General features: G+C 43.5%; 1 protein-coding gene across 5 annotated transcripts in view; it reads left to right on the top strand.

Annotated features, from left to right (window-relative positions):
- The window catches only part of IL15RA (interleukin 15 receptor subunit alpha), a 44,075-nt gene that overhangs the window by 5,683 nt on the left and 20,946 nt on the right, over positions 1 to 17,446 (top strand). For 4 of the 5 annotated variants that reach the window (XM_066592110.1, XM_066592111.1, XM_066592113.1 and 1 more), the window contains exons 1-2: positions 4,159 to 4,260; positions 17,229 to 17,423. In XM_066592110.1, the coding sequence (XP_066448207.1) occupies positions 17,252 to 17,423 (172 nt within the window). In that variant the 5' untranslated portion in view covers positions 4,159 to 4,260; positions 17,229 to 17,251. Of the gene's footprint in view, positions 1 to 4,158; positions 4,261 to 17,228; positions 17,424 to 17,446 lie in introns of those variants that run through there. The other variant, XM_066592114.1, reaches the window with a different exon arrangement.

Here is a 17,446-nt window from a genome sequence, read left to right on the forward strand (position 1 = left end):
TCATACAGACTGCAAAAATAGTCCATACTGCAAATTTGATTTGCCTGCTGTGTCCATTATTTAACTATAAAGGCAGCTGCACATGGGTGTATTTGCATGGGCAATTTTTGCAGGTGCAATACGCAGTGAATAGAATCTATTGATTTCAATAGGTTTATTCTAATGGTTCTTTTTTGCGTGCGCATTTTACTTGAGTGTAAAAAAAAAAAAGCGACATGCTCTATTTTTACACCAAAGGAGTAAGGTTCCCATTGGAGTTCTATTTAGGTGTGCAAATGCACACATATGTATGCCCGAGTATGCGCAAAACACTGTGCACATCCCTGTGAACATCGGCTCCTTGTAATTAGCCTTTTAAATCAGGGGGAATGTAATTCACCCACTCGTGTGAATGAGCGACCATATTTGCGCAATGTTTGTTTTTAATGGGTTCATTCTCACCGTACTTTTTTGCTTGCGCAAAAAAAATTAAGATGCTCTATTTTTTGTGCACATTTGCGCACCTAAGGCATCTTAGGAGCCTATGGGGGTGAGCAAATGCACACCCGTCCCCTGCGCATCTGAAAACGATAACACCTGGACTAATTGTACTGCACAGCCTTTTTAATTACAGCGCAGGTGTGTCCCTCATTGATGTGAAGGTCCCCAGCCGCGCAGAAAGTACAACAAAATATGCTAAAGTGAGCGCGATAGCGTGACCTTCACATTGCAAAAAGCAGCGACAAAGGATCGTGATGTTTTCCCTTTGTTTTCAATAGAGCTGGCGCTGCTGCTGCCTCATTGAAAGCAATGGGCTGAAGGGATTCCCTGCAGTGATGGGAGGCTGTTTTCACATGAAAATGCCTCACATCCAGGGGTCTCACATGGATTGCGAGGGCGATATCGAGGTGTGAAGCATGGCCCCATATCGCTCTCGCTACTGTGCAGGAGCCCTAAGGGAATTTGACTGTTCTAATGTTTATATTCAATTCAGTTGACAGATTATGTAATTTTGAAAACTAGAGATCCCACATGGATTTTTGTTAGGGAATATTTTCATTGAAATGAGGAAGATTGGGGGGCTGAATGTTCTGCATTAACAGATCTCACAGAACTGCAGTTAGGAGAAAGTGCTTAAAGGGGTTGTTCCATGAAACAAAACTATGTCCTATTTGCAAGATAGGCAATAAGTATCTTATTGTGGAAGTCAGACTGCTGGGGCTCTCACCTATCTGGAGGATGGGGGTCCCAAGTGTCCCAAATAAATGGAATGATGGTCACATGTGCACACTACCGGTGCATCCTTTCAATAGGACTGGTGGAGGGAGGAATTGGGATGCTTTTAGACAAAACGATTGTCATTCAAAAAAAAAAAAAAAATCGCTGGATCGTTCAAATTTGAACGATAATTATTCAGTGTAAACACAGCTATTGAATGACGAATGAGAATTCCTTCACTTCTGGTTCATTCATTTTGTGCAGGCATAAAAGCCATCGTTCGCTGATTTACACTGGGTATAAACAGCGATCATTCAGTCATTCACATTCACTGGTACAGTCAATATGAACGAGTGGACGATACATCTGCCTGTATAAAAAGGCTCCACGACCGAACTCTGTCAACATTCACTTGTGCAAACGATAAATCACTCGGTGTAAGGCCGCCTGCAGACGGCCGGGTCGGATCCTGCTGCCAGAATTCGCTCAGTATATTGTATGTATGCATAGCAGTATAGCAGAGAAACTACATAAGTCAAGTTACACTAGAAGAATGGACTATGATAAAAGTTCTTATCACTTCTCAGTGACCCATCCCACTAAAATTCTTTTTCAGTACTTTCAAACTCCTCTATGGACTCATGTCCACAGGGACTCATGGATTCTGAGTGCAGAATCCCGCAGCGGATTCCACCCGGCCCGCAGACATGAGGCAAAAAATACCTGTCCGGACACGGCGCGGGTCTCCTCCATCACAGCCATATCCTCTTTCTTCTGCGCAGCGGAAGTGCTAAGTACGCCCGTATGCGCCATGCCTTCTTTCTTTTTTTAAATCTCCTGCATTCCTGCGGACCCACGGCACATCCACAGTGTCAGCTGCAGGCATCCCGTGGACCGGATGGTTTCCATTGACCTCAGTGGAAGCCGTCCCTGCAGGATCCACAGAAAGGTGGAGCATTGAGCAGATGCCGAATAATAGTCTATGGGCATATTGAACTGCGGATCATCCACACGGGAGACCCACACGGATTACGCAATTCAATTTTGCCTGTGGACATGAGGCCTTAGACAAGAGCTGCAGCTTCAATGTATAATGATTATCGTGGTGATTTCTTTCTTTTAGGCCAGCTGCACACGGCCGGGTCGGATTCCTCATGCACAATTGCTTTACGCTCATGTTGATTTACACTCAACTGTTCAAAAAACACAATCAAACAAGAACAATTTAAAGAGCTCAACGCAACTAATATATCAAGTGATTTCTCCTAATTCAACACAAATGCCAATTTTAATGGCTGTTGCAGATTTAGGATATTCAAGCCCTTCATGAAGTGTCTTCAGTACTTAGTAGAGCACCCTTTTGCTGTTATGATCTTCTGCAAATTTAACGAATGGCCAGACACCACCTTCTGATGCATTCCTGAGGAATCTTAGCCTTCCTCATGAACAGTGGCCCCCAGATCGCTAATATTTAACCGCCTTCTTCAAATCCCAAAGTCAGGTGACTAATGGCCACCTCAGAATCTTCCAGGACCTCTTCAGAAACCAAGCCTTAGTTGACTTTGAGGTATGCTTGGGATCATTTTCCTGTTGGAAGGTCCAATGGCGCCCAAGCTTTAGCTTTCTCACAGAAGGCATGACGTTTTCTCCTAGGCCTCCTGATTGTTGATTGAATCTATCTTTCCCTCTACAAGCTGCAGTTTTTCAGTGCCAGAGGAAGCAAAGCAGCCCCAGAGCATCACCGAGTCACAGCCATGCTTCACTGTAGGTAGGGTATTCTTTTCAGCATATGCTTCATTCTTCCTCCTCTAGACTTACTGTTCATCCATAGGCCCAAAAAGAATCCCAAAACTTCCTTAGCTTAGTTATATGGTTTTGAGCATATCAGAGCCAACTCTTCTTGTGCTGTCGGGTCAGTTGAGGTGTACATCTTGGAGTTTGCCATGAAGACCATCAGTGTTTAGTATACTCTTTACTGTGCACCAAATCTTGCTGAAAGTCTTTTTCAGTCACTAAATCTTACTCCAGGTTGCTTTCAGTGACTGGGTAGATGCCAGAGCTTGGCATCTGCTGAAGAAAAGAGCAGGATGTATGCTGCGGTTGCCAAGCTGACAGCTGCAGCCAAGATCTGTAACACAATCAGAGGAGTAATTTTTGAAACTTTTGGGCCCCAAAGCAAAATCTGTAACAGGGTTCCCTAACTACCGATATGATGCTTCATTTATGGTACCCGATTTCTCACATGAACAATCTTATGGGCTGTCTGAGGCTCCCTTTTCTTGCCCAGGCCCTTTCTCCTAACTTCTTGCAGAGTGCCACTTCAATAGCCTTGGATGTTTGAGAAATGTATTTGTTATAAATGGCTCTATCTCAGACTATATTTTAATTAGAAATTTGATTTTTGCCAAGAGTCTTGACTTTAAAACAAGGCCAGGATTATCATTGTACCTACAATACTTCTTGAGATATGAGTTTGAAGTGAGGGCTGCATAAACCTGCAACTCTCACTTCAGCTCTCAATCTCAACTATACAGTATTTCTACAGCCTCTATCTCAAGCTTTGCCCTACCTAAAGCTACAATTTTGGTATTGTTTTAATACCAAAACTAGATCAAAGATGTAGGTGGGACAAAGCCTGTGACAAAGTAAGTTGAAGTGCACCCCCTTCCGTCTTCCAATTGCTTTTATTTTTACTTCAGAGTGTAGAAGGAGGAAAGGGCTGCAGAATAGCTGACAAGAACTGCAGATAGGCTGTGATCAGATCTTCCTGTGTAATGGTAAATATATATCTGTGCATTATAGGTGGTACTTAAACCAACGCTCCTTTCTCTTGAAGTCCTATCTGGGCAGTGCATGGAGTTGTCACAATTATTTGAATTGTTTGGGGATTATAGATATTTATATTTTAGGTTTGTAAATGTCCTCTGAGCAACTTGCTAAGAGTTGTCTTTATACTTTACCAGGTGGAACTGCTGTACAGTTAAGAGGACGAGCTACAGTATTTTCCAAATGTCATGCACTGCCATGATAGAACTTTAAGAAAATGAGAACTTTAAGAAAGTGGTAAGTAATATTACACCTTACACAACATTTACTGAGGAAATATTTATAAGAAATGCAAAGCCTAATTCAGTCTTTCTGTGTTCTGAAACTTTTCAGTTATTCTTAACACAAGGAAATTGGCCATTGAGTATACAATAAATAGCAATAGCCACCGTTAAATGAATATTAATTGTAAACTTCCAGATGAATATTAAAGGTTGCAATTTCTATAATTTTATACTGATAAACAGTGCCTTAAATTAGGTTTATCTAGTCTAAATATGAACATATTTTTAGAACTTTCTGAGAATGTTTCTATCATGTATGATTATTGTGGTCAGATGCACTGCAACTCTTCTGTTGTTGTTTTTCCCCCCGTTATTGTTGCCTGAATTGCAACAGCAGCTTTTGGTGTCCATACCTGAGACCCCCCCCCCCCCCCCCCAAAAAAAAAAACATATATTATTTACTTGTTCGGAATTTAGGTTGTGCGTGTGTATATATATATATATTTATATATATATATATATGTGTGTGTGTATATACATATATATATATTTAGCGGCAAGGTGGTGCACAGAATGGCTTGCAGGGGGCTGTAAAGAGGCCTGCTGTGTACCAGTAGGTGTGCTAATCAGCAGGACAGCTGTACCGGTGTGTCTGAAAGAGTTAAAACCTCCAGACACATTCAGTTCCCTGCTGAAAGCCAGAATTAGAGGCTGTTGTAGCAGTGTCAGGAACTGGGAGCCCGAGGTCTGACACGGACCAGACTAGGGCCCGTCATGTGTCTGACAGTGGAGGATGCCCTCTAGACACCCCGGGTGGGGGATAATGACAGAAACCCTGCAGATTGGAGACCCTGAAACTGTATTATGTTTCAGTACAATCATATTGTGTATCATGTACATGTTTGCTGTGGGTAAAATAAAACTGGCGAAAGCCAGAATTTGAAGTAATGCGGTGGTCCTGAGCCTTTTTTGGATGTGGTGCTAACCCTCTTGAATGGAGAAGATGGCGATCCCAGAGAGCGAGTAACCCCCAGGTTGCCACAATATATATACATCTATAGTATATTAACCCCTTCCCGCTCCAGGACATACATTTGCGTCCTGCAGTGTCGGAGTATGTATGAAGAGAGATCGCGGCGCGACCTCTCTTCATACAGCGCGGGCGTCAGCTGTTTATTACCCGCGAGCAATAGCTGCAATCGGCTGCTATTAACTCTTTAAATGCAACTGTCAATTCTGACAGCGACATTTAAATCCCCTGAACGATGTTCCGGGGTCCCGTACGCCCCCCCCCCCACATGAGATCGCAGGAAGCCGCACAGGTGTCATGGCAGCCGGGGTCCTTCTGAAAGGCCCCAGGGCTGCCTTAGCAGACTGCCTATCAAGCAATTCCGTGAGGTGGCTGGATAGACTACCTGTCAAATCACAATATGACATAATGCTATAGCATTACGTCATACTGCAGGAGCGATCAAAGCATCGCAAGTTGTGGTCCTCCAGGACGGCTCAAAAAAAGAAAAGAAAAATAGGATCAATAAAGTTTTATCAATTGTAAAAGAAAAAAAAGTTATAAAAGTTTAAATTACCCCCCTTTTGCCATATCTATAATAAAAAATAATCTAAATCATAAAAGAAAAATACATATTTGGTATTGCTGTGTTCATAAAAGTTCATTCTATCAAAGTAGTGCATTATTTACCCCACACAGTGAACATTGTCTAAAAAAAAAAAAAATAAAGAATGCCAAAAATGCACATTTTCAGTCACCGTCTCCCAGAAAAAAATGCAATAAAAAGTGATCAAAAAGTTGTATGTATTCCGAATTGGTACTAACGTAAACTACAGGACATCCCGCAAAAAATGAGCCCATGCACAGCTAAGTTAACGAAAAAATAAAAAAGGTAATGGCACCAAAAATGACCACAGAATATAATTTAAAAAAAATGATACTATCGGAAACTTCAGGACATCCCGCAAAAAATGAGCCCTTGCTAAAATACATCGACTAAAAAAGTTGTTGCGCGCACAAAATGACTGTAGAAAATAATTGAAAAAAATTAAATATCTTAAAAAAAAAATAAAAGTACTACAGCAAAAGAAAGCTATACAAGTTTGGTATCATAGCAATCATACTGACCCATAGAATAAATTTATCAATGACATTTTTGTTGCAGTTTGTGCGCCGTAGAAACAAGATGCACTGAAAAATGGTGGAATGTCAGTTTTTTCCCATCTTACTCTACTTAGAATTTTTAAAAAGTTTTTCAGTACATTATATGGTACATTAAATAGCACCATTGAAAAATACAACTCATCCTGCAAAAAAACAAGCCCTCATACAGTGACGTCAATGGATAAAGGAGTTACAATTTATAAAGGAGTTACAAATGTATAGAGAAAAGAATGCAACGTTTTTTCTATTGCTGCTGTTCTCGGGGGGGGGGGGGGTTGGCTCAATTTCGTAAGATGACAAGTATCAAAATTATAACCTGAAATTATGATTTTTTTTACAGTACCAACTGTTGCTGCAGTGATACATAGATTGTAGTAACTCTTATTAGTCTCTGACACCAGTGGAGCTTGCAATTGAATTTCCCAATTTTAGGGCAGTGTTCCACTGCAATACAATATGCAGATATCATGGTGTGATGTCACACTTCATGTATTTTTATAGCACTGCTTAACTTTGCTGGGTATTTGCATTGTTGTTCAGCTATTGATAATGCAAATTGCATGCTATGCCGTGCAGCTGTACTCTCAACAGATGTTGAAATGAAATTATTTTCCTCGTTGAAGAAATCACAAACAAGTGATTTTAGGAAATTTTAGGAAATTTTTAGGAAATTTTTAGGAAATTATTTAAAAATACTTAAAAAATTGTGTGATTTTACCCTGTGAATAATGCAACAACAAGCAATTGTAGTTGCTAAAAGTAGGTCTCCCTTACACCAACTCCATTCTAGAAAGCTCACTCCTGAACTGCCTATCTACGCCTGTAGATTCATTATTGCACTCTGAGCATGCCCTGAGTGCAGAAAACATGCTCTAGCTGTTCATCATTACTGAATTGCTCTCCACAGAGCGTACTCAAGGTGTGCTAGCTGTGCTCCATACAAAAACAGAGTTGAAAGCAAAGTATCAAAATAGCAGCATTCAGTGCAACAGCTCTGATCCCTTTTATCTTGCGCAGTCGTGCAGTATTGAAATAGATGTTGCAGTCAGAAGCCATTTCTCTGTCTGATGATTATTTAGACGCATGTATAGACTAATGATAGAAGTATGTGGAAATATTTTGTTGGTTCACTGCAGATTTTTTTAGCTTAACAAGTAAACATTAAAGGGGTTCTGTCATTAATAAACAAAAATTCTATGCTCGCCTATTCCTCCCCCGTCAGTCTGCCTACCAGATCTTCTGCTCGTCGATCTTCTCCTGTCTCTTGCAGTCCCGGGAGGTGGGTCACCTCACCTACAGCTGGCTGATTCTTCCGCTTCCTGTGATGTTATGTCACTAAATCAAAGTCTGGCAGGGAGTGCCGAGCTATTGCAGAGACTGCTCATATGAGCTGTCTCGGCAATAGATCAGCATTCCTTTCTAGCCAGTAAACGCTACAGCACAGGGACATTACCTTTACTGACCTGCCGGAAGAAGATGCGAGGTATGCTAGCTTCATAACAAGGAGAAGAGAATCCAGACGGCTTGCTGTGAGCTGACGCGGGGGACTGGAGAAGATCAGTAAGGATAAGATGCCCAAGTAGCAGACACAAGCCAACAATTGATGATTTATCCTAAAGATGCGTCCTCAATAGTATTTCCCTGAAAACGCCCTTTAATGGATAAATATTTCACAATAACAAGGTTACATCTGCTTCAAACTTCTGGTCACATGATGTATGATATGGTTACTGGTGCTCAATTTATTCATCATTGCATCTGCTGGAACGGGAGCAACTCTGCACTTCAGCAGGTCATATGATTTACTCTGATGTCACAGATTGCTCTGGGAGTAATTCCATAGTGTAAGGCTGGGTTCACACAGGGCGTATTCCTGTCGGAAATCTCGCAGTTTGGCCGCAGCAAAAACCGCGAGATTTCCGCCGGGAGAACCGCCGCGGAAAAAGCCGCAGCGGCTTTGAAGCGGCCCGGCCGCTTGCTTTTCCGTTGCGGTCGGCGCTCCCATAGAGGAGAGCGCGGCCGCGACGAAAGTAAATAATAAACAGACATGCTGCATCTTTTGAAACTGCGGCTGCGGCGGCCACAGCCGCGGTTTCAGCCGGACTTACCGCAGCGGATTAGCTGTCCCGTGTGGACGAGATTTCTCAGAAATCTCGTCCACATGGCTGGCTAATCCCAAGATTAGCAGCCACGGGCGTATTTGCCGCGGCGAAATTCCGCGCGGCAAAACTGCGGAAAATCCACCCTGTGTGAACCCAGCCTAAAGGTACATCCACACAAACCATGTAAACATTGTGCCTCAGATTCACAGGTGCAACTTGCACTGGACAGCACTCAGTCATCTCATCCATGTGCTGTCTGATGTGTGAGACATCTCTTATTTGGATGTACTATTTTCTTCTAAGAATCAGACAATAGGATATGCTACGATTATTTTATTTTATTTTTTTTCTCAGAGTAAGGATGCATTCAGACGACCGTATATCGGCCGGGTATTCATGCCGGCCGATATACGGCGTCTCTCTGCAGGGAGAGGAGGCTGGAAGAGCCGGGAGCAGTGCTCTGAGCTCCCGCCCCCTCTCTGCCTCTTCTGCACTATTTGTAATGAGAGGAGGTGGGGCGAGGGCGGGGCTAAGTTCTGGGAATTAGCTCTGCCCCCATCCCGCCTCTCCTTATTAAAAATAGTGCAGGGGGACGGAGAGGAGGCAGAGAGGGGGCGGGAGCTCAGAGCACTGCTCCCGACTCTTCCAGCTTCCTCCCCCTGCAGAGAGAGACGCCATATATCGGCCGGCGTGAATACCCATCCGATATACGGTCGTCTGAATGCACCCTAAGAGAAAAAAAAGCCCATGAGCATATTAATGGGTTCTATTTCCAGACAGAAAAAAAATCACTTGTGTGAATGCACCCTAATGATGAATATACCTATTAATATATTAACTCTATCCATGCTAAATCTTCATTTCACTGCTGCAAAGTTAAATTTGATGGTATATTCATATGTCTACTTGTGGTTTTCCTTTTGCCCTGATGCTATCTGTAAACCCTTGTCTAACTCTTTACTCCCCATTATATTTATAATACATACAGCCTGGATGTCTGTTTGCTTTTTCTTCTTGTGCTTAGAGTTGTTACTTTAAGTGTAAATTGCTTCATTAGTATAATTAGATCTAGATCTCAGCACATAGGCCCTATGGCTGCATTCAGACGAACGTATATCGGCTCGGTTTTCACGCGAAGCCGATATACGTTGTCCTCGTGTGCAGGGGGGGGAGGATGGAAGAGCCAGGAGCAGGAACTGAACTCCCGCCCCCTCTCTCCCTCCTCTCCGCCCCTCTGCACTATTTGCAATAGGGAGAGGCGGGATGGGGCGGGGCTAATTCATGGACCTTAGCCCCTCCCCCATCCAGCCTCCTTTCATTGCAAATAGTGCAGAGGGGCGGAGAGGAGGCAGAGAGGGGACAGGAGCTCAGTTCCTGCTTCTGGCTCTTCCATCCTCCCCCCCCCCCCCCTGCAGAGAGAGACAACGTATATCGGCTCGGCGTGAAAACCGAGCCGATATACGTTCGTGTGAATGCACCCTATAAGTGTAGATTTAGTCTTGGGGTGGCATTCAATCAGCTTTGTCAGTGTCATTTTTGGCAAAGTGCCTGGGCAGTTATACCACGGCAGTTAGACAGGGCAAGAGATAAGTATGCTACACATGCTACTTTAGTAAACAACATTTCCACACCTTTAGGCTCCCTGCACATGGGGCAGTTTGGTTGTAATAAAAAACACACCAAAAAAATTGTAAAACTGTGTATGTTTTTTGCCACATTTTACTACAAACATAGTAAAAACACACATGGTTTCACCAATGCACTTTTTGGTGTGCTTTTTATTATACCTGAACTGCCCCGTTTGAATGGAGCTTTACTATTACTGTAGCTTCTGTTTTCCTATTAGCTCTCTGCCTCACAACTAACAATCTATGTTGACCTTTAATGCATTCCATCCACACCAGCCCCTCTGTCCTTCCCTCGCCAATGTACAGCTCACACTCTTCACTTTCCTAAATTGTCTCAAACCATCTGACTTCATTGTTAAACATAACAGTTGCTCCCACAAATTTCTGAACCATCTGTTCTCCCTCTTTATTCCCTTACTACTAGCTGTGGAGGACATCTTTCCTAACATCACAACTTCCCCTCCTTTACTATCAAGTATTCTCATCTTTCTAAGGACAATCCTACCTACCACTTACGCAGAAATTTACAGGCCATCTTCAGACTCCTTATGGTTATCGCTGTCCACGATCTCTTCCTTGGCTGCTGAGCATTACAAAATCTTAAAACTGCACTAGATGAAGTGGTGTCTCGGCATGCTCCAACCCTCCCGATGCAGACCGCATCAACCCTGGCTCACAGCTTCAGCGGTGATCTAGGTGTGCTGAACAAGTGAAGGAAATCACAAATGTCTGCGGATTACCCCCATTACAAATATAGGCTCAGAACATACAACTTTGCTCTTCAGCATCTCGAACAAGCCTACTTCACCTCTCTCACCTCCTCACTATCCAATAACCCAAAACCCTTCGATACTTTTCTCCCCCTCTTCAGCCTTAAAATAAGTTCCCTATTACAGATCTCTCTGCTAAAGATCTGGCAGCTTATTTCAAAGAGAAAATTGACAACATCCTCAAGGAAATAACTTCCCAGTCCCTGATTATCTTTGATCCCATTGTCTCCTGTACCTCCTCTAGTTTACCCTCAGCATTTGATCCAACAAGAAGCCTCCAGACTCCTCTCTTTTTCTCACCCTACTACCTGTATTAGTGACCCTACTTCCTCTCACCCGGATGTCACCAGTCACCTCACAACAATATTCAACCTGTCTGTTGCAGCTGTTCTTGGGTCTTCACCTTGCTTTCAGGCCAGACCTGGTTTTAGCAGTGGGGCTGCCTTTCCTGGGGCTGAGGGGTGTGGTGTTTGGATGGGTGATGTCACGCCTCACCTGTCTCTGCGTGGCCCTGCCCCTATATAAGCTATGCTAGAACTGACCTCAGTGCTGGTAAATTTTCAGTTGCTCCCTGGATTGCTGCTGAGGAGCACATCCTGCCACTGGAGCTCCTCTACCTTGCTGCAGACTGCTGCTACAGCTAATTACCAGTGCTGGTTACCTTTTTCTGTTTCCTTTTGTATTAGGGCTCCCTGGTAAGGATTTATTAGTGGTCTAGGTACGAGTGTGGGTCCGCACCTGTCGGAAGCGATCGGCCCACCGAGTAGGCAGGGATCCCTCCCGGGGTAGGGGTTTGCAGGGAAAGGATTTCCCTTAGTTTTGTATTTACATTGCACGGTCGTTCTTGTTTGTTATGTTAGGCACAGTTGCACTTATTCTTTTGTTTATGAATATCGCACGTCCGGTAAGGATGCAACACTGTCTTTCTTCTGGTGTAGGAGAAACAATAGGAATGCGCCACAAGGTTCGTCTTCAGATTCTTTACCACATATATCCAATTCCTTTGGACTAAGGGAGAGCTGCAGGACATACAGAGGGCCCCCCAGAAGAAAGAAATATAAACAATATGCTGTTAGGAAAAATTGCCCTTGCGCTGCATGGTATTGTGGTGAGAAACTAAATCAATCTACAAGAATGGCAGAGGAAAAGCACTTACTAGACAGGAGGGGGATATGATGCTCAGAAGCCCCCTCCTTGGAGTGTCAGCTCCAGATGTAAAAGGAAGATGCACCCGAGTCCACGGAGGTACTTCCAATGCTTTAATGTCTAAGGCAACGCGTTTCGGTGCTTCTATAGTAGCACCTTTTTCAAGCCAGTCACATATACAAACGCATACAAACATTTATATTTATATACAATAATTAATACATTACAATCTGTATAGCGCCATCTTAGGGGCGGGACTGATGGTACCGACGTGTCGCGTAATCAGGTGAGCGGGATGGATGACACCGGCATGCCACGTCAGTCCGAAAGTCACATGGCATCCAACGGCCGCGTCATCCGCGGTATCATGTGACGCACCGTGGTTGTGTCATCACGGTAATGTGCCGTGTCACGCATTACGCCGCGGCCGCGTCCTTGAGGAGGTCACATGACGCGCGTGCCTTGTCACGTTTCATGCCGCGTCATCAATGAGGTTACATGACACGCTGTGGCTGCGTCATCGCGGAAACGTGCCGCATCATCATGGGTGCACGAGGACACTCCCCGTCTCTGTATAGCTGTCATTAGGCTCCGCCTCAATCTCTTGGTGGAGCTCATCTTGCGTTCCATTTACCGCATACAGTGTCAGATATTCTAAAACAAGTCCATTCATCATCCTTAACAAACAATGCCTCATTAGGTATGTAATAAAAACTCTATAGACTTTAGGCCATTCCTCCAAAGATAAAAAATCTTTTTGTATGTATATATTATTGCATTATTCATTAATGTATCAAAAAAAATAAAATAAAAACAATATTAGTAATCATAATGATGTAAATTATTTATACAAATCATTACAATATATACCTCAATAAAGCACCTGTACTTCAATATCTTTGTGTTGGGACTCTATTCTTTAAAAGTTCTTTTCTAAAACTTCATTTAGGCCATAAGGGACCAGGGTCTTCATTTTAAAAATCCAATTCTTTTTTTAAGAAGGGAAAGACGACCTGATTCAATTTTCTCCAATGGCGTAACTTTTAGGCCTGTGAAATCTTTATCATGGACCTGGAGGAAATGACGGGAAACGCTATGGTTTAAAAACCCTTTGGTTATATTGTTACGATGTTTATTGATCCGGATTTTCAGTGGGTTAATGGTCCGACCGATATAGCCTAGCCCACACGGGCATTCTAAAAAGTAAATAACATACTTGGTGTCACAGCTCAGCATGGTCTTAATATAATGTTTCTTATTATCTAGAGGGACTTGAATCCCTTTCACCCATGGGTTATTAATGCACAACACTTACATCTAAGTTTACCGCAGCTATAGGATCCTTTCAGGGTGTTGAGAAAAGTATTCTTTTTGGTGGTGGTATGTTTTTTTCTTTTTATGTATATTTTTGTGGGGACATGATGGTGCGGCTATTTCCTTTATTGTTTTATTTTTCCTGAATATTATTGTGGGTCTATCCTTTAAGGAATTTTGTAAAAATAGGTCTTCTTTTAGGATGTTCCAGTGAGTTTGAAGAATCTTCCGAATTTTAGCATGTTGAATACTGTATTGTACTTGGTTATGAATCTAGGTTGTTTCTCGTGGAGTTCTTCCTTTCTTCTGGTGTGTTTCCTTCCTCCTTTTGAATATGCTGTGATATCTTCTTTACTAAAGAAACAGTCCCTTGACTGTACTTGTGCTGCCAACTACTGACCCGTGTCTAATCTCCCCTTTATCTACAAACTCCTGGAACGCCTCTAATAAGCTACCTCTCAGATAACACTCTCTTACATTCTGGTTTTCGTTCTCTATATTCTATAGAAACCTCTCTTACTGAAATGTCAAATGATCCTCTGATGGTTAAATTGAAAGGCGACCACTCTACTGATCCTTCTAGTTCTCTCTGCGGTGTTCAGTACCATAGATCTATTGGTCTTAAGGATACTGCACATTCATGGTTTTCTTCCTACCTTTCTGACTGCGTGTTCAGTGTATAATTTGCCAACTCTACTACTTCTCCTTTTACCCTTGTCGTGGTTCCTCTGGGTTTGTTATTTGGTCCTCTCTCTTCAATCTACATGACCCCTATTGGACAAACAATAAGTAGGTTTGGGTTTCAATATCATCTTTACATTGACAATACCCAATTATATACTTCTTCCCGTGATATTATACCTCTGCTCTTACAAAATGCCAGTGATTGTCTTGCTGCTGTTTCTAACACTGTTGTTTCTCTATCTAAAACTGAATCTTTCAAAAACTGAACTTCTCGTGTTTCCACTGTTATCGGACTTTATATTCCATGACACCACCATCTCCTGACTGACCTAAATCCGATATCTCCATCTCATTCTGTAGTACCACCATAAGTCCTTGACATCACGCCCTCTATCTTGGGGTCATATTTGATTCCGACCATTCCTACACTCTTCATATTCAGTCACTTGATTGCTCATGTCACTTGCACCTCTCCCTCAATCTGCCCTTTCCTCACTGCGGAAACAGCAAAAACTCTTACTGTCGCCCTTATCTACAATCGGCTTGCTTACTGCTACTGATCGGTCTTCCCCTCACTAAAGTTTTCCCTCTCCAATCCATCCTGAATGCAGCAGCCAGGCTCATCTTTTTTGCCAGGTTGTTACATTGCCCGTCAAATATAGAATACAATTTAAAGTCATCACTCTCATGCATAAGGCCCACCAGAGTGCTGCGCTATTTTATATCTTTTCTCTCATCTCTGTCTACCACCCTACTTGTGCTTTCGGCTTTGCTAAGGACCTTATACTAAATTCCTCTATAATCCGAACCTCTCACTCTTGCCTCCAAGATTTTTCCTGAGCAGCACTAATTCTCTGGAACACACTACCCCAGACAATCAAGTTAGTGCTCAACACCCATAGCTTTAAGCATGTGCTAAAAACACATCTTTTTAGGGAGGCCTACCTTATTTCCTAGTCTAAACTACTGTCTACCCTGCCTTTACACTCTCCCTTGGAAACTTAAAGGGGTTTTCTAGGGAGAATACTATTGATGACCTATCCTCAGGATAGGTCATCAATAGTTGATCGGCTGGGGTCCATCATTCAGGACCTCAAGCGATCAGCTAAGCAGGCTCATGCTGTCAGCGCCGCAAATACAGAGGTCAGAGCTGAAGCAGCAGAGGTCTCTGCGCCGACCTCTGTGTAGTGGCAGGCGCTTGTAACTGCAGGCACGGCTCGCATTGTTTTCAATGAGAGCCGTGCCTGCAATCCTGCAATTACAAGCGCTGGCCACTACACAGAGATCTGCGCAGAGACTTCTACTGCCTCAGCTCTGACCTCGGTGTATTTGTGGCGCGGACAGCATGCACCTGCTTCGCTGATCGGTCGGGGTCCTGAGCGATAGACCCCAGATGATCAACAATTGATCCACTCATCAATAGTATTTTCCCTGGAAAACCCCTTTAAAGGGGTTTTGTCATTAGCAAAGATAAAATCAGTACTTGCCTATTCCTCCCCCGCATCTTCTCCTTGATGATTTTCTCCTGGCTCCTGCAGTTTCCCGGGTTACCTCACTTTTAGCCGTCTGGATCCTCTTACTCCTGTTTTGGCACATCCATTCTCGGCAGTGTCCTTGCTGCCAGTCAGTGTAGGTTATGTCACTAGTGACATAGTGTTCATTGCCTAGCAGGGAATGCTGGTGTCAGGGTGTGCTGCTGGGATCTGTAGAACTAAGGTTCCTAGCAGCACAGCTCCTCAGGTGGTGAGTAATTGAGCTGGCTGGGTGTGGTATTCCTCAGCAGCCAATCTCCTTTAGTCTGCAGCACATATACTGTAAACCCAGCTCCTGCCAGTAGTTGATGGTGGTGTTTGTACTGCTTGAATGTATCTGTTTTGTTCCCGCTCAGAGCTGTGTTTACATGTAGGTCTGTTGTGTCTCTCTGCTTCCCAAAGACGGTTTGGACACCTGTAGTCCTAGTCTGCAGCACATGCAGTGCCCTTTTCCCTTCCCCTGACAGTTGCGGCCTCCAAATGTCTTATGTATCGCTCTGTGTGTCAGTTGGTGGATCCCTGACACAGTTCCCTATGTCAGCTCGGTAGCGGACTGTCTGTCCCCCTGGTATGAGGACACTGTTAGACTTACTGTGGAGTTTCATCTGTGTGCATATGAGCTCTGGGTGGAGTCTGTGTGGTTTGCTTTATATGTTGTAGTCTGCTGTAAGCCAGTGCCTGTAAAGTCAGTGCTCTGTTGTCTGTCCTGTACAGCTTGTGGTATGACTTGTGTTCTGTTATCTGTGCTGTTGCAGCTTATGGTGTGAACTGTCTGCTGTCGCTGGACTCCTGGTTAGTGTAGGGACTAGCGGTATAGCCAAGAGCCGTGAAATTGGCCCGCTAGCTTCCACGTTTTGATCAAAATGACAACTACTACCTGGTATTTATAATAAGCTTTACTATCTGCTATTAGTGTTTGCATTTTGGCTGTTGTATGCTGTGTTCTGGCTCTGTGTTTCTTGTTCTGTCCCTGTCATGTGTAATGTTTATGTGTCCTGTTCTGGTGCGTGGTTCTTAGGAGAAGCTAGGGCCCAGTTCTAAAGACCGCTGGGCCGCCCTTTATTGGGGCGATGTCACCGCTCAGGTAGGGCCATGTCATCCTCCCTGTAGTTCAGGGCCAGTTGTCTGAAACGTGTGTCACTTTTTAGTCACGATCGTGTGGGCCCTGTGCTTAGTTTGCCCACACGATCGTAACAGCTGGGCTATTGCCGAGACTGGGCAGTGAACGCCACGTCACTAGTACATTGATCTGCAGGAAGGAGACTGCCGAGAATAGATGCTTTGTCACAGGAAGAAGAATCGTCTGGATTGCGGTGAGTTGACCTGGGGACTGCAGGAGCCAAGAGAGGATGTGGTAAGAAGGCTGCCTGGGGAGGAATAGGTAAGTATTGATTTTATTTATTTTTTTCATTTTTTTTGTAATGACTGAACCCCTTTAAGCCTCTTCTTCCCACTGCATCCTCGACACTCCCGATTGCACCACTTATGTGTTAATTCACAAACACAGCTGGTGATTAACTCACACAAGTAAAAATTTTAGCTAGGAAGTAGTTCTAGTATGAACAGGGCCTTACGGTGTTGTTGTCTTTGTACATGTATAAACATATATCTGACATGTATGTGCCTGATTAGGCTGCAGCATCCCAAAGAGAGTGATGAACACAAAGATGAACTTGAGGTCAGAAAGCTATGAGGTGGACACTCACTTGCGGTATATATGTGAAGATGGCTACAAGCGTCAAGCTGGCACATCAAATCTCGCCATTTGCCGATTGAATGATAAAACCAACAAAGCAGACTGGAAATATGGAAATATCTCATGCATTCGTAAGTATTCCATATAAAACAGG

The sequence above is a fragment of the Eleutherodactylus coqui genome, chromosome 2 (assembly GCF_035609145.1).
Source record: "Eleutherodactylus coqui strain aEleCoq1 chromosome 2, aEleCoq1.hap1, whole genome shotgun sequence".
NCBI lineage: Eukaryota > Metazoa > Chordata > Amphibia > Anura > Eleutherodactylidae > Eleutherodactylus > Eleutherodactylus coqui.